Genomic DNA, 21,791 nt, shown 5'->3' on the forward strand with positions numbered 1-21,791 from the left:
CATATAATTACAGATAATTCAACAAATATGAACGTCAAGTGGTGTATTTTCCAATGCTTTAAAAAGCAAGGCCTTTAAAATTCCATTATTTTAAGGTGATTAAATGATTACTTTAAATGTGACTATTTCCTAAATCACACAAGAGTAAAATAGAGCATTTATTGATGGAATAACAAAAGTGCTTTTCTTAAATATTCTTCAAAATACATTTGTACAACTTACAATAATATATCCAAAATAACTGTATATACAAAACATTACCTAGTTTTAATGTATGTGCTTTTTTCCCCAAAAATTACAAAGTAACTTCTTTTTTATTTTTTGGCAAAGTTCAACCTTAACAGAGGTGACAAGTTTAAAGGTTGGATTAAGAAAATAGAACCTGAGGGAAATTGACACGCAAGAGTCAATGACAAGCAAGAGATTTGGAGAAATATTTTTAGTTTGTTAAATAAAAATGTTTTTAGTGATACTTTTCACATTACAAAAATAAACCAAAATGAAGAAAAGGTCACTGTAAAATGATGGAAAAAGGATCTGTAGACTTGTTCTTAGTATTTCAAATAGCCAACAATGCATGTCAAAATGAATGCAAGATCACAACAGTCTTGTATTTACTTTGTATTTGGAGAAGATAGTGAAATAAGTGGTCACATTCTTGTTCTTTTAATTGCTATTAATATGGTTGATCTGATTGGCTCTTCGATGAATTTCATCCAAGAAGTTCTCCAGTTGTTCTATTAGCATTCGTTTTTTAAATCTGTAGGAAAAAGCAATAGTACTCTTAATTTTTTTAAATGATAATTATAGAACAGTACAATGTTTTTGCCTTTCGAAAATTGAAGCTACTTTGGTAAATTTTTCAATGTGAAATAAAACATTTAATATGATACATAAAATCATTAAAGATTAGCAAATTATGAGGGCAAAGGTTTGTTTTTAGAAACAAGCAATATATGGGCCAGAGAGATAGTATAGGGGCTAAGGGGAATGCCTTGAATGTTTGTCCTGGTTCAATCTCAGCAGCATATAGAGTGTCCCAAGCACTACTAGGAGTGATCAATCCCTGAGTGCAGAGCCAGGAGTAAGTCCTGTACAGCACTGGGTTTGATACCCCAAAACTAAAAATAAACAAATAACATGTAGGATACCTGTTTCAGTTTCAATGGGAAAAAGATCAATCACTCCAAAAATGGTGAAACAAACCTTAAACTTTATACAAGAATTACAAATATTCCTGTAAAATCTGGCCTCCTAAAGCAGTGACTCCAATAGCTTCTAAAAAGTAATACTGTAAAGAATGACTATTAGCTCACACCTCCTCAAAACAGAAGAGTAGCAACATGAGCAGCAATACAGTATTTACAAACTTCAATGTTCTAAAATCACAGTATGAAATACAAATATTTGTGCTTAGGATAAGTGGCCAAAAAAAAAAATCAAGTGGCACTTTTTTCAAGTAATTTTTCCCAATAATACATTAAAAGTACACACATCTATATAAATGTTATGATGTTGATACATTTAATAACGTCCCTCAATACTACCTCTACAATAGTACCCTATATAGGCATAGTCCAATTCTCTAAAATGTGGCAGAAGTGCCGTATCAGAAACAAGAACATTACTGTTAGATCAATAACATTTGAATTAACAGAATAAGAACAGAACAGGTTAAATCCTCAAAACAATATGAAAGATTATGGTCTTCCTTTAAATTTACCACAATTTGGCTAACAAAAAGGAATTAATTGCTCTAAGAATAAACTAATGAACAGCAAAAAGGGATAGTATATGTTTAAATGTGCAAAGCCAGAATAAATATACCCACTTTTTTGAGGGGGCCACATCTGGTGATGCTCAGAGGTTACTTCTGGCTGTGCTCAGGAGTTATGCGTGACAGACTCGGGGGAACTGAACCCGTATTAGACACATGAAGGCAAATGCCCTACCCACTGTGCTATCACACTAACCCCTATATTCATTTTTAAAAAACACAAACTATAGTTCTGAAAGTCTCAAAGAAAGCAAATGGACTTATACAACTGTGCTTTCCCGTTAACACCATCTCATATTTATTACTTATAATTTTGATCCTATAACATGACCATGTGCTACTAAGTCAATTAGAATAAAACTCATTTGTTCAACTGATTTCCTCAATTACAAGTTTTTCCATGAATACAAATTAACTATATTCAAATACTGCGTATCAAGGCCTAATATTGTGCAGAGGTTAGGACATATGCCTAACAACACTCAACCTAAGTTTGATCCCTAGCACCCATGATCTCCAAATATCACTGGGTGCAGCCCTGGAGGCTCTCTGAGCACTGTTAGGGTGGCTCAGTTGGCTGAAAATCACTAAGAAGAGACCCAGAAACTCCTGAACACCATTTAGGTCTCAGTGCCAAATAAACTTACCTTTCAAGTTTATTTCTAACCAATAACTGATATCAACTATGGTCCAAATACAGAGAGAATATTTAGAGGCTATCATATAATATAAACACTACTAAAAGGTAAGCGAGTGGGGCAAAATGAGAAATTAGACATTATCCAGTTATTTGGAGGATAGAAAAGAAAATTTATGTGTGGTTATTTTTTAGGTAAACATTTCACAATAAAATAAGAGACATGCATATGTATCTATGAATAAGCCACATATAAGTGCAAAATTACTATCGCTAAAATTACTGTCTATATAGGGAGTCATTTCATAATTTGTTATTATAGATTTACCTTGCTGCTTCTTTAATAACATTTTGTAAAAATATTAGTCTTGTTTGTAAACTGCCTTGCACATGCTTCAGTAAAGTGAAGATTCTTTCGTATTCTTAAAAGAAGAGAAACAAGAAAAATTAAGTAGCTCTCTTATATTTACTCAGTATTTTTCTATTATAATTTTTTTAACATCAAGATATAAGATAAACCAAGGGTTAGATATAGCGCAATATGTTGATTGCATGCTTTGAATGCTGGAAGTTCAAATTCAAGTTCAATCCCTGGTACTACATGGTCTCCCAAGCATAGAGCCCCAGTAGTCCCAGAGAACAGAGCCAGTGTGGGCCCAAAACAAAGATATTACAAAACCAATAAGTCTATGTAAAATTTCACTGCTCACTATAGATTTTATAATTTATAATATTTCATCAAACAATGTTATTTATCAATAAAATATATCAAACATATAAAATATAAAGAATAAATAGAATAATTTTGTTTTTGTTTTTTTGAGCCACACTCAGTGGCACTCAGGGGTTATTCCTGGCTGTGCTCAGAAATTGCTCTTGGCAGGAACTGGGACCATCTGGGATGCTGAGATTCGAACCAATGTCTGTCCTGAGTCGGCTGCTTGCAAGGCAAATGCCCTACCGCTGTGCTATCTATCCAGCCCCAAAAGAATTGGGGGGGGGGGGATTGGGCCACACCCAGTGAAGCTCAAGGGTTACTCTTTGTTATGGGCTCAGAAGTCGCTCCTGGCTTGGGGGACCATATGGGACACCGGGAAATCGAACTGCGGACTGTCCTAGACTAGCGCGAGAATGGCAGACGCCTTATTGCTTGTGTTACTGCTCACTGCTCCAGCCCAAAAACTTTTTAAAATGAACGATTTTTTTGGTTTTGTTTTTTGGGGGGTCACACCTGCCGGTGCTCAGGGGTTACTCCTGGCTCTGAGCTCAGAAATTGCTCCTGGCGGGCTGTGGGACCATATGGATGCTGGGAATCAAACTGGAGTCCTGGTTGGATGTGTGTAAGGCAAACACCCTACCTGTGCACAATCGCTCTAGCCAGCAAAAATGAACTATTTTTGATAAAAATTCAAATTAAAAAAAGCAGCAAGTGGCTTTTAAAAAACCCTATAATTAGAGGAGAGAGGAGAATGGACAAAGGGAAAGAGGTTAAGAGTTCTGTCTCTTTTTTTTTTTTAGGTGTTTTTTTTTTGGTCACACTGGCGGTGCTCAGGGATTACTCCTGGCTCTGCACTCAGAAATCATCACTCCTGGCAGGCTTGGGGAACCATTAGGATGCCGGGACGAGAGCCACCGTCAGTCCTAGATTGGCTGCATGAAAGGCAAACGCTCTACCGTGGTGCTATCTCTACAGCCCCAAGAGTTCAGTTTCAGTTTAAATTCTCACAAAAGATTTGATAAAAACTATAAGGTAGTAATAAAGACTAACTCTTACCCACTTCTGGACCACACATTATTACATATATAATCATGGCAAATCAAAGTCATCATCTTCAGAATCAATAACAATACTGACATTTTATCTCAAAATTCTTAGTTATGTAAAAGATGACTTTTATAATTTTAATTTTTGTAATGTAGCTAAATGTAGCTCTGATAACTATACTTTCAGTCTTAAGCACAGTAACATAAAAAAACCTTTACAGATACAGTAACAACATTTAACATTCAGTCTTTGGGTTTTACTAAATTAAATTCTAGTTGCTAGTTACAATATTCAAGAAAATGAGTGGAGGGGCTGGAGAGATAGCACAGCGGTAGGGCATTTGCCTTGCATGAAGCTGATTCGAATCCTGGCATCCCATATGGTCATCTCCCCGCACCTCACCCCACCCCATTCCCATGCCTGCTAGGAGTGACTTCTGAGCACCATCGGGTAGGACCAAAAACCAAAACCAAAACCAAAACCAAAAAAAAAACAAAAAACAAAAAAAAAAACAAAAAAAAAAAAGAAAGAAAATGAGTGGAAAGGAATATAGGTAGCCAACCATGGATAATTTGTCTGTGTCTGTTTTTCACTGCTCTAATCCTGCTTGCCATGCCCAGTACATGTTTGCCAAAGAATAAAATGTTATATAACTTAGGTACTGTTAAAGACTGATTTAAAATTAAATTAGATTTGTTGTTAGGTACTTTGGCCTTTTTAAATCACATGCAACAAACAAATCTGAAATTTAACTGTAATTATACATACTTCTTCCTGGCTTTCGGATCTCTTTCATTATTTGTGCTTTTAGTTCAGTGTTGACCTCTTCATGGCTTCTACAATGTGTTAATTTCTTTCCTTTGTTAAGTGAAGATGCTGGCACATTCTCTTCAGGAGAATGTTCTTTATCTCTTGCCTCCTCATGATTTTCTAAAAATCCACCAACATTGAGGTCATTTGTTCCTAAATGGTCATGACCAAGAGCCTCTGTATGATTGTTTGGTCGTTCCAGTAAATTGGCAGATGTTGAAAATTCAGTATCCATAGCATGTTGTGTAATATCTGATGAAAGTTGGTCTGCAACATGATTTTCAACTACATCATCTATTGTTGAATCATTAGTGGCATCTGAAACTAAGACAAAAAAGAAAAGGAAGATATAAGAACCAATATTTAAGCAATTATTATAACAAATCACAACTGATCTCTTGATTGAAGCAAATGTAATATGGCTCCTTAAGTTTTAGCACACATAGATCAATTTTAACAAAAGATACTATCAGCACTTATCAAAACTGTAATTTTTTTCCAGGGGTGAGGGTAGGAAGCAATTTTAAGTAATTTTTAGGTCTTTGACTTAAAATGGTAATTTTTTTAATTAGATTTTTTCTTTCCTTGTTTTGGGGGCTACATCCAATGGTGCTCAGGGGCTCATATGTGGTATGGAATATAGACACAAACAAGGTCAGTGGGTACAAGGCAAGCACCTTAACCCTTGCACTTCGGCAGTGTGCAGAGGTTATCTCTTCAGCCCCAAACTACCAATTTCAAATCCATAACTTCTTTACTCACCAAACCTTAAATTGTTTATATTTATTGCCTCTATTTGCTTATCTTTGCATTCCTTAATTCATCTCTTTAGTTTTCTATCCTTACTCTACCCAAAAGATTCTATGTGGCACCTGTGCATTCATAATAATTAACAGTATCTAATAAGGATCATCTACAATCTCCTTTACCATAAACAATATAAATCTCTGTCGTAGCAATTAAAGCAAAAAAGAGCAATTAAGACTATCCAGGTAGGATATTTACAGATGACACAATACTATATTTAGGGTCGAAAGACTACAAAAAAAACCCTCAAAACAACAGATATATAATAAAGTGGCATGCTACAAAATCAACAAGCAGCAATCTATGCTTTTTAATATGCAAGTAATACAATAGAAAAGAGAGAAATTAAGAAAAAAAAATCCCAGGTAGCAAAGTGGTAGGGTGCTTGCCTTGCATGCGGCTGACTCAGGACTGATGTGGGTTCAACCCCCAACATCCCATATGGCCCTCCGAGCTAGGATCGGAGCACACAGCCAGGAGCAACCCAGGCCACCAGGTGTGGTTCAAAAAACCGAAGGAAAAGGAAAAGGAAAGGAAAGGGGAAGGGGAAGGGGAAGAGAAAGGGAAGGGGAAGGGGAAGGAAGGGGAAGGGGAAGGGGAAGGGAAGGGAAGAGAAAGGAAAGGGAAAGGAAAGGGAAAGGAAAGGACAGGACAGGAAAGGAAAGAGGAAAGGAAAAAGGAAAGGAAAGGAAAAAAGACAGGGCAGGGCAGGGCAGGGCAGGGCAGGGAAGGGAAAAAAATCCCTTTCACAATTGTGTCCTTGAAAATCAAATTCCTAGGAATCAAATGAACAAGGGGTGAAAGAACTACAAACAACAAAAATACTACTAAAAGAATTAAAAGAGGACATAAATAAATGAAAACACATCCCCTGTTCTGGATTAACACTGCCAAAATGACAAAATACTCAAAATACTCAAAGCATTTCACAGATTAAATGTAGTCCCCTATAAGAATACCCTGGACAGGGCCAGAGCAGCAGGTAAGATGTTTGCCTGTCACACAGCCAACCCGGGTTTGACCCTGGGCATCCCATATAGTCCCTTGAGTCCACCAGGAGCACAGAGCCAACCTAAGTACCACCAGGTATGGCCTAAAAATCAAAACCAAAGAGACAAAGAAAAAGTAAAATACCCCAGATATTTTGTTTGCTTTTTGGGGCCACACCCAGTGACACTCAGGGGTTATTCTTGGCTATGCACTCAGAAATCACTCCTGGCTTGGAGAACTATATGGGACACCGGGGAATCGAACCATGGTCCATCTTAGGTTAGTTGAGTACAAGGCAAATGCCCTACCACTGTGCCACTGCTCCAGCCCCTACCCCTGACATTTTTTAAACACAAATTAAGTACTATTAAAGTTCTTACAAAAATAATTATGTTAATTTTAAATTAATATTATTAAACTTTGTCTTTTCTATAATCTGCTATAACAATCTCTTCCCTTAAAAACCTTTTTTTTTTTTTTTTGGTTTTTTTTTTTTGGGCCACACCCAGCGTTGCTCAGGGGTTACTCCTGGCTGTCTGCTCAGAAATAGCTCCTGGCAGGCACGGGGGACCATATGGGACACCGGGATTCGAACCAACCACCTTTGGTCCTGGATCGGCTGCTTGCAAGGCAAACGCCGCTGTGCTATCTCTCCGGGGCCCCCTTAAAAACCTTTTAAAGTTAATGAGAATGTACGAGGGAAATAGAAAGCCTGTCCAGAGTACAGGTGGGGGTTGGGTGGGGAGGAGGGAGATTTGGGACATTGGTGATGGGAATGTTGCACTGGTGATGGGTGGTGTTCTTTACATGACTGAAACCCAAATACAATCATGTATGTAATATGGTTAAAAAAAACTTTTAAAGTAGCAAAGAACCTTTTATTAAAACATACTTTTATGATGAGAAAGGGGTTTAATAAGATCTGGCTGTGCTTGAGTGGTAGGTATAGGTGGTCCTTTTCCTCCAATATGGTTGTTAACAACTGGATTCTGTTGTCTGCCTCTCAGTAGTGGAGACATACAACGGCGTCTTTTAGGAATTCCTTGCATATTTGGTTCTCCAGGTCGTTTATGTTTATTTTGAGGTCCAGCCACAAATTCATCAGCTTCATCTATCATCATACCCTACAAAATAAAGGATTATTTCCTTTGATTCAGTTTTTAAATAGAATATTATAAAACTATATTAAATTATAACTGATATTTATTAGGTACTTTATATCTTTAATTCTAAAAAATAAGACCATAGCTTCTAGAACAGATTAAGTAGTAAACATTTCAAATTTACCTTTTTATCTAACTTAAAAGGATTACCAAATGTATGCAACCTTCGAGGCTGATCAGGATCAAGTTCTCTTAGTGGAGAAGGTACTTGCTTGAGGTATTCCTGGTAATTTCCCATCTGTGCTATAGGAACACTGTGCACTTGATCTTTTTAAACATAAAAGAGCAATAAGAAATGTTAACCTTACTTAAATGATACTCCATCTAGTTATCAAATAATATCTTCTTATATATGAATACTATCTATTATTATTATTATTATACTATCTGGGAATGAATGCTATCTGGTATTCTAAGCTTTGTAAGAGAATCTTTTTTTTTCCCTTTTTTGGGGGGAGGGGGAAAATCAGGTGGTACTCACTCCTGTAGGGCTTGAGACCTCCTGAAATACCAAATATAGAGCCTGGGTCATCCATATGCAAGGCTAACATCCTACCCATTGTACTACCACTAAAGTCCAAAGAGAATCTTTTCTTACCATATAGTATATATTAGTTCTCATATGTATTATAAAATAAAATCTTTGAAAATTTTTTTGGTTTTTGGGCCACATCTATCGGTGCTCAGGGGTTTCTCCTGGCTCTGTGCTCAGGAACCATTCCTGATGGGTTCAGGGGACCATATTGGATGCCGGGATATAGAACACGGATATGCCATGTGTAAGGCCCCAAAATCTTTGAAATCTTTAAAAATGAAATTTAAAAACAAAACAAAAACTGCTTAAATCTGAGAGGTCTGGGAAAAATAGCTCAAAGAATTGGGGTACATGATTTCCACAAAGGAGCCATGAGTTAATCCTGATTAACACTCCCTCTCTCCCCCAACATCACTAACAGTGATATGAAAACCTCAAAAAAAAAAAAAAAAAAAAAAAAAAAAAGCCAACAACAGGGACTGGAGTGGTAGCGCAACAACAGGGCCACTGAATGTGGCCCAAAACCCAAAAAACACAATGCACCCCCCCCCCAAAAAAAAACCCAACAACATGGGGGCTGTAGAGATATGTAGAGATGGAGGTAAGGCATTTGCCTTTCATGCAGGAGGTCATCAGTTTGCCCCATATGGTCCCCCGTGCCTGCCAGGAGCAATTTCTGAGCCTGGAGCCAGGAATAACCCCTGAGCACTGCCGGGTATGACCCAAAAACCAAAAAAAAAAAAAAAAACCCAAAAAAAAAACAAAAACAAAAAAAACACCAACAACAAAAGAAACTGTTAACTTTCTTTTTTGTTTGTTTTTTGGGGCCACACTCAGTGACGCTCAGGGGCTACTCCTGGCTATGAGCTCAGAAATCGCTTTTGGCTTGGGGGTGGGGGGACAATATGGGATTGAACCGAGGTCCATCCTGGATCAGCCACGTGCAAGGCAAAAGCCCTACTGCTGTGCTATCACACTGGCCCCAGAAACTGTTAACTTTCTAAAAAAAAATATTTTAGTTAATCTTATTGTTCAGAATAAGTGGTATCTAAACCAACTGAAAGAAATATATCTGTGCTCTAGTAAATATTTTTTATATAAAGCTATAGCTGGTTAGATGACAGAGGGTTAAATTCTCATATATAAATTAATTTGTTGTCATAGGTACAGTTAAAAGAAATATTCACAAAAAACAAACTAAACAGAAATATTCAAATATGGTATGTATTGGCTATCCAGAGTTAAAGTATATCATAGGAATGAAGAATACAAAACAACTATGAATGGTTATTTTGGGAATAAAATTATAGTAAAGTAATAATAGAAAGATAAAGTCACAGAAAAATAAGAAATGAATTGTTTTGCTTAATTTTACTATATATAACATATATATAATAAAGATTTTAAATTTACATTAGCACAGTGCTTTTTCAATATAAATAAAAACACAAAAAGAAATACCAACATTAAAACCATGATCTAACCTTCATCTTGCCCTTTAAGAAATCTGCGGGTACTCTTCAAAAGATTAGATCTCATTCTTGTTAAGTGATCCAGAAGATTCCGTCTTGGTATGTCATAGGCATTTCTAAATGTCTGTGGCTTCAAATCCTATTGAAAATACATTCAAAGATAAATTTTATTCTCTTAGAATCAAGAGAATAAAATCTCTAGCTACAACATAGTTTTAGAAATAAGAGCTGGTCAGTTTAAAAACAAAACAGACGAGTGGTGGGTGAGGGAGGAAGGTTAAAAAAAAAGACTCATAAGACAATTTCTATTTTACTATTTTGGGAACCAAAAAGAAGCATAATAATAAGTTAATTCAAATTTCAAATTCACTTTAGATCTCAAAATTCTGCTCTAGACTTAAGAGTTAAGTATCTTTCCTTTGTTCTTTCTTTTTTTTTTTTTTTTTTTTTGGATTTTGGGCCATACCTGGCAGTGCTCAGGGGTTACTCCTGGCAGGAATGAGAGGCATATGGGATGCCGGGATTTGAACCACCATTTGTCTGGATTGGCTGCGTGCAGAACAAATGCCCTACCTTTGTGCTAACGTTTCGGCCCTAGAGTTAAGAATAAGTATCTTAAGGGAACAAATTTCAAACTTTAACGCCTTCTATAAAAGGATTTTTAAAAAAGTATCATTTAAGGGCCCAGAGCAGTGTCAGTAGAGCATTGGTGTGTATGTGTGCGCACGCACTACTATTCACTATGTAAACTGGTAAATTATCTTTAAGTCTTGTATTCTTTTTATCTATTCACAACATACACAACTGACAACTGCGTTGATTCTAAACTTCAATAGCAGAATAATGACCATTATTTTGCAGAAGTATAAAATATACCTAAAATCTGAAGAAAAAAAAAGTATTTGTAGAGGCTTAGTGTAATTAATTGCCTTACAAGTGGGTGGTCATTAGTTCAAAACTCTGTGCTAAGCATGATTCTAGCAGCTGTCCTCTTTGAGTCTTGTAGTTCTGTTGCTTGAGATTTTCAGCTGCACCATAGCTCCATGTGTGGGAATACCACAACTGAAAAGATGTGCAACACACAGCAAATTATGAACTCTGTCAAGCACATGTGTGACACCAGTGAACCCTAGAAAGCACTAAAATCATATCTTGTGTGTCAAGAGTTTAACTCTTGACAAGGACATGTGTAAGCACTGCAAAACCCTGGTGAATAACATGGCCAGGGATGCAAGCACTGCAACAAAGATTAATGTGCAATATTTGACAATTATCAGAAGAAAAATTGTGGGCACCACAGCCAGACATGTACAGCTTTCCAGGTCAGTGAAAAATCATCATCAAAAATGAAGAGGGAGATAGAGAGAGAAGAGAAGGAAAGGGAAGACATGGAGAGGGAGAGGGAAGAAAAGGAGGAGGGAAAGGGGAAGAGAGGAAGAGAAGGAAGAAAGGAGGGAGGAGAGAGGGAGAACACAATTAGAGCAGTGCTAAATTCATTCAACTCTTATTACCTTATTGAGCAAAGCAACTTGGAACCCACTATACTCTTTCATATTTATGTCTAGCAGTCTGTGAGGAACATCCTCTGAAATTCCCTGGAGCAGTTGTTGAAAATCTTTCCTATATGTCATTGATAAACCATGTGATCGGCTTCGAACTTTAATTCCAGTTTCCTGTACTACTTTTTTGCCTACGGATCCGATGACTCGATCAGATTCTATTTTGGCCTAAAGTAAAAATAAACAAGCATTGCCTTGAAATCACAGAAATTAAGTATTAATACCAAAGTAAAGATTTATTTTTAAAGTATATGTGAAATGAAAACAAGTAGCATAATTTGTCAAGTATGTGGTAGCCAAAATCACTTATATCCCAGATGACAACTTAAATTAATTTTTATTCAGTAGAAATCCTAGTTTGAAAGAGAAAATTAAGTAAAATATCTAACTAAAGGCAATTGATAATTCAAGAAAAACAGGTCTCTAATAAAGATTTCTAAAAAGACAATTATCACACATAAGACAAGGAACACAGTTATTTCCAAAACTAGAAATTAAGACTAACATTTCCATATTACCATGCCATTTACTTAGAAGTATGTTAACTGTAATATATGGTTTTAAAAATGTTAATAGAATTACATAAGAACCATAAAACACTAGATCTGACACACTAATCACTTTAACAAATCAAACACTAAATCTGACCTAACCATTTTATAGTTAAAACCATTAAGAAATACTTAATGGTACACTCTACTTCTCAGTATTACCTGTTGACTAAGTTTTTTGAGGTATGAAATGACACTGTAACTAAGTCCATATTCCATACTGTCTGCTATTAGGTTAGGTGCTCCCATCATTCTAACAGCTTTCTTCAGAGGCTATAAGAAAAAAAGAACATAACACTTAATACTAAACTTGTTCATTTTTCCTGCTACCCATTTTTCCTTATTTTTATTTTTTATCTATTTTTGTTTTGGGGCCACACCCTATTATACTCAGGGGTTACTCCTGGCTATGCACTCGCTCCTGGCTTGGGGGATCATATAGGACGCTGAGGTCTGTCCTGGGTCAGCCGCGTGCAAGGCAAACGCCCTACTGCTGCACTATTGCTCTGGTCCCAGTTTTTCCTTATTTTTAATAAGAGAAAATAATAGTAAAATGGTTATAAGCATTATGGAAGTTCTGAAATCATCAAAAAAAGATTAGAAGTGATAAAAATAGCACCTAGAGCGAAACACGGTGAACTGACTTCTCAGTAGCATTGGAAATACTAAGTTTGGAAGAAATGGGCAGGAAACACATTGCACAGGTAACCTTGACAGTTCAGCATAGTAAATGAAAAGGCAAATAGAAGATTTCTACTTTGGTAACTAGTGGGTCAACCATTAAGTTTCTTCCTCTGGACCAGATTTATCACTTGCTAACCAACTTAAAAAATCAATTAGTGCACTGAAAAACATCACTGTCAGTCATTCCTAGTATATGTAACTGGGATGGAATTAGAAAAACGAAGAAAATCCTTTACTGATATTAGAAGCTGTGTGTAGGTATTTGTCAAACTGAATCAAATCCCATTTCTGATACTTCCTATATAACTTCTGTACGCACTGTATATTTCTGTATATACTTCTACATAGTTTTTGTAAAAATTTTTGGGTTGTTATGAAACATAAATGAGCAAACACAATTCACATTCAAAATACTTTTTCTGAGTCTAGAGTAACAGTACAAATGGCAGGTACATGGATGGTACATGTTTGCCTTGCCCGTGGGAAGGGTACTTGCTTGCCTTACCAACCCAGGTTCAATCTCTGGCATCACATATAGTCCCTGAGCCTATCAGAAGTGAACCCTAGGGGCCGGGAAGGTGGCACTAGAGGTAAGGTGTCTGCCTTGCAAGCACTAGCGTAGGATGGACCGCAGTTCGATCCCCCAGTGTCCCATATGGTCCCCCCAAACCAGGGGCAATTTCTGAGTGCATAGCCAGGAGTAACCCCTGAGGGTCAAACGGGTGTGGCCCAAAAACCAAAAAAAAAAAAAAAAAAAAAAAAAAAAAAGTGAACCCTAAGCACAAAGCCATAGGATTAAGCCCCTAATACTGATGGGAATGGTGTCCCTTAAGTGAAAGGGGAAATCAAAGCATTTCTTCTTTTATACTGTCTTACACATACACACAATGTTCCAGACATACAACTAAATCTCTTCCAGCCATAAAAATATAAAATTCCCAAGATCTATTATATAAATCAACAAAAGTTTTTTCCATTTATCTAAATTGCTCACTGACCATCATGGCATTTAATATACACCAATAACACATACATATTTGGAAATATAAATATTTTAAGAAGCTTCCTTTTTAACAATTATATACTTACCCCAAGATAGTAGGGAGGCATTGTTTTCAAATAACTTTCAAAAGACTGTCTCCATTTCAACGTTGGTTTTGCTTTATGTACTTTAAACAAGTCATCTAAAAATGTTTAATATGAACAATCATCACTTAACCTCAACTAGTTTCATTTTTAAAGTGCTTTCATATTTATAAGAGGGTAACGTAAGATAAATTTATAACCAAATTAAATGGAAATAATTTTGGATTTTCACATTTAATATGAATATCATTTTATTTAAAACTTCTCTTTATAACGTGGACATATAAAATTATAGAATCACTAAGCATAAAACAGATTTAAAATTAAACAAAATATTCATAATACTTTCTTTAAAATGCCCTGTTAATTATTTCCTCTATAAATTTATATCTAATTCCACAGAATGAAACATTTCTTCTCCAACAAAATTCCACAAAAAACAATAGCCAGGGGCCCGGAGAGATAGCACAGCGGCATTTGCCTTGCAAGCAGCCGATCCAGGACCAAAGGTGGTTGGTTCGAATCCTGGTGTCCCATATGGTCCCCCGTGCCTGCCTGCCAGGAGCTATTTCTGAGCAGATAGCCAGGAGTAGCCCCTGAGCACTGCCGGGTGTGGCCCAAAAAAAAAAAAAAGCAATAGCCAGGTAGTTCCAAAAACTAACTTCAGACTTGTGTTACATTATATTTTTAGAAAAGCATTAATTTTTTAAAGCCCTACTAAATAAAAACTAAAGTGTAGATAGCAGATTTTATGAATGTAAGAAGCTTCTGGGACCAAAGAAATAGTATCAGATAAAATGCTTGAGTTGCAAGTAGCAACTCACGCTCAATCCCTGGCACCATCCATATTATGTCCCTTGAATACATCCTAGGATAATTTCTGAGCAGAGCCACTGTATGTGACACAAACACAAATGTCAATGTAATATAAAGCTTGAATTATTAATTCTATATAAGAAATCTACCAAAGAAGGAAAAAAAAAAAAGAAATCTAACTTGCAGGGGGAAAAAACATAGTTTTCAATAAGGGCTGAGATGTGGCTTAAGTGATGTCCGTGCATCATACACATAACAGTTCTATTAACAGTGACCAATGAAGACAGTATTGTGAGAAGTTGCCTATCTTGCATGTGGCTTACATGGATTTAATTCCCAGCAGTACATAAAGTCCCCTGTACACCACGGGAAATGATAACTGAACACAAAGCAAAGAGTAAGCCCTGAGCACCTCCTGATATAGACCAAAAATCAAGTAAATTATATATGTAATTAATAATTATTATCTGTATAATCAGATATTTTGATGGACTCTTAACAGATATGAATAATAACGTGCTATTTACCATTACGTTAAAAAAATTTTTTAACTAACTTCTATGTTTTCAAAAGCTTGTTTTGGGGAAAAAACCCTATGAGTCTAACAGAACATGACAGAATCATGGCATAAATAAACTAATGTGAAGTTACTGACTTACCTAAAAGAGGAAGGAGGACTGGGTAATTATAAGGCATTACAAATAAGTTGACACAATTCAATGCTGTACTGGCTTTCAAGTAACCAAAGGGATGACCAAGTTCACTATATTTTGCACTGTTGCTCACATATACCTGTTAAAATGCAGTGGTTAAAACTTCATATATATAATCATCTTCAGAGAATTAAATAAACCTATTATTCAACTTAATTTTTTAAAGAAACATTTAAATGATGGTTGTCCATCTCACCTGCCAACATGTTTGAGGAGATTTTCGTTCTAGGATAAATTGTGTCAATGGTGAAGGTTCCAACTCATATTTGTCAAAAGGCAATTTGTCAATAACCATGGGTTCACAGTCAGTACAGGAAAACTTCACTACAGGATGAGATGTTCTAGGTGGCTAGAGGGGAAAAGCTTATTAATGCTTACACAAAATAACAGAAACATGTCATTTGGTTCTCTTTCACGATTAACATTTATTCTATTCCTGAATTTTGTTAGTGAGTCTTTAATTTACCAATGCAAACTCAATTAAACTGAAATAAAATATTTAAAATATAATACCTAAAGTTTGAAAAGCATAGAAGGTAAGGTGTTTGCCCTACAATCAGTCTTCAGCACCACACAGAGTGACCCTTGAATACAGAGCTAGGATTAAGGCTGAGCACCATTGGGTGTGCAAAACCAAAAAAAATGCTAGATATTATTTGTATCACTCATTTAGTCTCATTTAGTTTCCTAATTTTACTATCACACAGAATAAAAAGATGCTGCAAGTTCTAAGTCTCTTAACATACAAATACATGAGAACTTGGCATTTAGTTACTGCCCTGTCAGAATTAAATTCTTCATCAAGAAATTAATCCTCTTAGCTCTTATCACTCTAATTCTTCTTTCATTTCTCAAACTAGACAAGTAACACTAATTTTTATTCAGACTCTAAATCACTCAGCTCTCTCAATCCCAGAGCTTTTAAATAAAAATGTAATCATGTAATTTTCCACAGAAAACTATTTATTAAAAAGTAGGTGTGGGCCAGAGAGATAGCATGGAGGTAAGGCGTTTGCCTTTCATGCAGAAGAACAGTGGTTCGAATCCTGGCATCCCATATAGTCCCCCGTGCCTGCCAGGGGTGATTTCTGAGCATAGAACCGGGAGTAACTCCTGAGCGCTGCTGGGTGTGACCCAAAAACGAAAGAGAGAGAGAAAGAAGGAAAGAAAGAGAGAAAGAAAGAAAGAGAGAGAGAGAAGGAAGGAAGGAAGGAAGGAAGGAAGGAAGGAAGGAAGGAAGGAAGGAAGGAAGGAAGGAAGGAAGGAAGGAAGGAAGGAAGGAAGGAAGGAAGGAAGGAAGGAAGGAAGGAAGGAAGGAAGGAAGGTAGGTAGGTAGGTATCAGTAGCCTCATACTTAATGTACTTACAAAGATTCTTAAAGACCCTTAAAGTTCATTACCTATGTCTTTGAGCATGTACACTGTATATTCCCATAACACTAAACTACTTTTAAAAGATCATTTTTTCCCACATCTTGTTTTATAAATTATTCTGATGACTTGGTTATTTTCTCCCTTGCATATTAAAAATATACTTTTGAAATTCGAACCATAAAGAATCAACTTCCTCTGGGTCTGCTCTGTCCCTTTATCACAATTAAAACACTGCTCAATTATAGTCACACATCTGAGTATAAAACAATAAGTCCAAACACAAGCATTCTATAAAATAACTTCAAGAACATTATTATTCATCTTGTGTTCCTGTGCTTTGCATGTAGTATGCATAACATGTAGTTATTAAATCAGTCCATGAAATCTATTTTCTAGATCAAAGTAATTGGATAAAAATATTAAAATCTAAGAGGAAAAAATCCTCTATAATGTACCAAAGAAAAATTTGCATTTATTATTTCATTTAATAACCAAATAGATGAGATTTAAAAAACTGAAATACAGACTTAGATGATAATTAGCCAAAGGTACATAACCAATTACTGATAGTGCCATGATTTAATCAGAATCCTTCCCCAATAAATCATTTACTTTTACTATCAATATTTACTTGAAATATTTATTTATTTATTTATTTATTTAGGGTCACACCCAGCAGTGCTCAGTGGTTACTCCTGGCTCTGTGCTCAGAAATTGCTCCTAGCAGGCTTGGGGGACCATATGGGATGGAGGGATTCGACAACCATCCTGCATGAAAGGCAAACACCTTACCTCCATGCCATCTCTCCGGACCCTTGAAATACTTATAAAAAAAAATCTACTCTCCTCCAATATCCTTCTGTTACTAATTTTCCCAAATTCTAGTATTATCTCTTTTATTGGGGGAGGGGTGGTGTTGGGCCATACCTGGTTACGCTCAGGGATTACTCCTAGCTATGCACTCAGAAATCGCTCCTGTCTTGGGGTACCAGGCAGAAAGGGATGTGGGGTCCGAACTGAGGTCTGTCCTGGAAAAGCCGCACGCAAGGCAAACACCCTACCACTGTTCTATCACTCCGGCCCCTATTATCTTTTTTTATGATTCTGCTTCCATGTCTAAATTCAAAATCTATCTATATAACCTTCTAATACACCCCCCTCTAAGTGCTCCATATAAACAACCACTAGATTAATTTTCCTAAAGCCGCATGCAAAATGTCTTCAACTGTTTTTCTAATCCTACTGAAAGATGCTAAAATTCCATAAATTTGCATTTACATTTATGAGCACTTCAGTTTACTTAACAATAATCTCTAAGTCTTACACACATATATAACCTACTTTTAGAAGCTATTTGTCATTCCTCTAACACCAGAGGTCTGTGACTGCTGGCAATGCAAGAGACCATATGAGGTGCAAGGGATTAAAGCAGATGGAGTAACTGCTTGCATGTCAAGTATGTGCCTTGCCTCCTATATTTTTCTCTGACCCCTTATCTCTCTATATTTTATTTTTTCATACAATTTCCTGTTATCAGAAAAATATTATCCTTATTTCAAATGGTTCTTGTGGCTTGGAACAATTTGAAATAGATCACTAACATAATGCTAGCATATAATTCTCATGGTAGTGGCTCTATATATTTTCCATTAGGACTTAAGCATTTTATAAATACTAGTGTAGGTATTAAATGAACAAAATGAATAAATACCAGGCAGAATTTTATACAAATATGATACCTATTCTTTTAAAGTTGAGAGCTCTGGGGAAAAAAATAGAAAACTGACAAGTTTCTCTAGACAGTCAAACTAAAAAGCTATGTTTAAGCAGAAGAAATGATGATTCTACCTCACTAAAAAATATAAAACTAAGTCTGGGGCCAGGGACATAGCACAGCAGTGGGACATTTGCCTTGAACATGGCTGACCTGCGACGAGCCCGCGCTTAATTCCTGGCAGCCCCAAGCCTGCCAGGAGCGATTTATGAGCACAAAACCAGGAGTAACCCCTGAGCACTGCTGGATGTGGCGCCAACCTTCCCCCGCCCCCCCCCCCAAAAACTAAACTAAGTCTGATGTTCTATGTCCTATATTCCTGATAAATTAGAAGAAATTATTTTATAAGCCTTAGAGTAAAAGTAAAAATCACCTAGAAAAGTTTAGTATTAAAGGCTTCAGGTTTTTTTGTTTGTTTGTTTGTTTTGGTCTTTGGGCCACACTCGGCGGCGCTCAGGGGTTACTCCTGGCTCTGTGCTCAGAAATTGCTCCTTCCAGGCACGGGGGACCATATGGGATGCCAGGATTCAAACCAATGTCGGTCCTGGGTCAGCAGCTTGCAAGACAAATGCCCTACCACTGTGCTATCTCTTTGGCCCAAGGCTTCAGTTTAATGAATAACAGTTACATGAAATATTAAAGACTACTGAAAGATCACTGACATATAGCTTTCATTTTAAGAACAAAAGTCTAGCTCTCTCCATACAATATTCCATTATGTCTATTGATACTTTTCTTAGATCTCTACTAAAAACACTTGATTACAAGTAAAACCATATAAGGCTACCTGAATTTCTAACTACATCCTAAGAGATTACAGAAAAACAGTAGTTTTTTATTAGTTTTAGTATTCGGTCACACCTAAATTTGTTTAGAGGTTACTCCTGGCTCTGCACTCAGGAATTATTCCTGGCGATGGTGAGGGGACCATATAAGATGCTGGGGATATAAGCCAGGCCAGTTGCATGCTAGGCAAGAACCCTACCTGCTGTACTATATATCACTCTGCCCCCTAGAATAACTTTTGTAGTCCTCATCTAAATTCTGTATTACATCAATTTACAAATATTCATATTGTATTATGTCTAGAGTCTAAAGAGAACCTCTTGCTATAGTTTATGATTCTATAACCATGTCAGTAATAAATATCTAATACTTTTTGTAAGAAGATAACACCTTAAATTAATAGTAGTACCTAAAAGCACTAAAAGTCTTAAAAGCAGCTAAATGCTTAGCATTACAAAGTCATAACCACTTTGGATGGAACTTACTAGTGTTGGAGAATTCTGATCTGGCCAAAAAGACTCTGGAACAGGCCAGTGACCTATAGGAACCCCAGTTTTAGGATTTGGCCTGACATATATGAGTTTGTGACAGCTATGCCAAGGTTGAGATCCAAAAGGCCTTGATATATCTGGTTGACCATCTACAGTTAAGAAATTAAGACAAAGAAAACATATCACTAAAGTGAAAGACAAAAGTCAAAATTATATCCATTACTTAATTTAAAATAAAAACCATAATAATTTCACAATTCTAGATAATTCTATTTTCCTTAAAAAACAGAATACTACTACCCTTGCTCAACATTTAGGTTAAAATTTACTACAGAATCAAATCTGTAAATTCCAACTATGATTTCAAATACAGTTTCCACATCATCCTTGCCCAGACAAAACATGTAAAACATACTTTATAGTGAATATATAATAATTAGATGTTTTTAGCACTATATAGTAAGGGCAATTTTTCAGACTGACTGCATCATCATGCAAAATAAAAATTGACTAAGAATTGTTAAACAGGGGCCAGAGAGATAACATGGAGGGTAAGGCATTTGATTTCATGCAGAAGGTCATGGGTTCAAATCCCGGCGTCCCATATGGTCCCCGAGCCTGCCAGGAGTGATCTCTGAGTATAAAGCCAGGAGTAACCCCTAAGCAATGCCGGGTGTGATCCAAAAAACCAAAAAAAAAAAAAAAAAAAAAAAAAAGAAATTGTTAAACAATATATTTCAAGTAGTCTAAAACTTAAAAACAACTTAAATTGGGGCCGGAGAGATAGCAAAGCGGTAGGGTGTTTGCCTTGCACACAGCTGACTCAGGATAGACCTGGGTTCAATCCCTGGTGTCCCATATGGTCCACCAAACCAAGAGCAATTTCTGAGTGCATAGCCAGGAGTAATCCCTCAGCGTCACCAGGTGTCTCCCCTCCCAAAAATAACCCAACTTAATTTGCACTCACATGTTGGGTCATGCCTGGTTTAGAGAAATGACAAATAGTTTGTCATTATACATAGATTATAAATGTATGTAAGCCTTAAAGACTACCATTAAATAAAACTTGCATCCTATATGGTTCCCCCAAGCCAGGAGCCATTTCTGAGTGCATAGCCAGGAATAACAACCCCTGAGTACACCGGGTGTGGCCCCAAAATCAATAATAATAATAATAATAAAAATATTATTATTATTCAAAACACATACTTTAGTGCCTGTTTCTATCTCAAGCATGAAACATACTAATATCTGCATCTAACAATTTAAACTGAGGGAAAAATGTATATATGTATATACATTATATACTATATGTGTGTGTGTATATATATATATATATATATGGGTATATATACACAAACTAAAATTTAACTGAAGGAAAAAAAACTTTTAACTAGAAATAGTGATATAGTACATATCATTTTAGCATATCCTATTCTTTTCCTATAATACTTCTGAAGGAACTCATCTTTATGTACTTATCTTTCTTCCAATTATCTACTCTAGTGCTAGTGACTCACCTTTGATAAATGTTTAATGACTTCCAAATTCATGTCAAAAATTATGGCATACATTGCAAAAGCTCCCGAAAACAAACTGTTACTTCTAATGTAATTTTTTATTCTCTTACTAATATAAATATTTGAAAAATACTGGTATGGGATTAATGCCAGGTGGGACTTGATTAAAAAGAATCAAGCTTGGGGCCGGAGCGATAGCACAGCAGTAGGGCATTTGCCTTGCATGCAGCTGACACAGGACGAACCTGGATTCAATCCCCAGCATCCCATGTGGTCCCCCAAGCCAGGAGCCATTTCTGAGCGCATAGCCGAGAGTAACCCCTGAGTGTCACCAGTGTGGCCCCAAAACAAATAAACAACAACAAAAAAGAATCAAGTTTAGAGGCTGGAAATAAGTAGGGTGTTTGACATATAAATGGTTGACCCAGGTTTGATCCCCAGCATAGCACCCCAGATGGGCCCTTGAGCAGAGTTGAGCCCCA

At 36.3% G+C, this 21,791-nt stretch overlaps 1 protein-coding gene across 1 annotated transcript in view; it reads right to left on the minus strand.

The window, feature by feature from the left end:
- Positions 1-238: 238 nt before the first annotated feature.
- INTS6 (integrator complex subunit 6) overlaps positions 239-21,791 on the minus strand; it is a 96,895-nt gene continuing 75,342 nt past the window's right edge. Inside the window, exons 7-18 of the mRNA XM_049778765.1 lie at positions 19,784-19,938; positions 15,562-15,714; positions 15,312-15,444; positions 13,840-13,934; positions 12,229-12,339; positions 11,468-11,683; positions 9,969-10,095; positions 8,074-8,216; positions 7,679-7,910; positions 4,948-5,313; positions 2,743-2,836; positions 239-760 (exon numbers count right to left, since the gene is read on the minus strand). Of these exons, the coding sequence (XP_049634722.1) occupies positions 667-760; positions 2,743-2,836; positions 4,948-5,313; positions 7,679-7,910; positions 8,074-8,216; positions 9,969-10,095; positions 11,468-11,683; positions 12,229-12,339; positions 13,840-13,934; positions 15,312-15,444; positions 15,562-15,714; positions 19,784-19,938 (1,919 nt within the window). The 3' untranslated portion in view covers positions 239-666. The remainder of the gene's footprint in view (positions 761-2,742; positions 2,837-4,947; positions 5,314-7,678; positions 7,911-8,073; positions 8,217-9,968; positions 10,096-11,467; positions 11,684-12,228; positions 12,340-13,839; positions 13,935-15,311; positions 15,445-15,561; positions 15,715-19,783; positions 19,939-21,791) is intronic.

Source organism: Suncus etruscus, chromosome 8 (genome assembly GCF_024139225.1).
Source record: "Suncus etruscus isolate mSunEtr1 chromosome 8, mSunEtr1.pri.cur, whole genome shotgun sequence".
NCBI lineage: Eukaryota > Metazoa > Chordata > Mammalia > Eulipotyphla > Soricidae > Suncus > Suncus etruscus.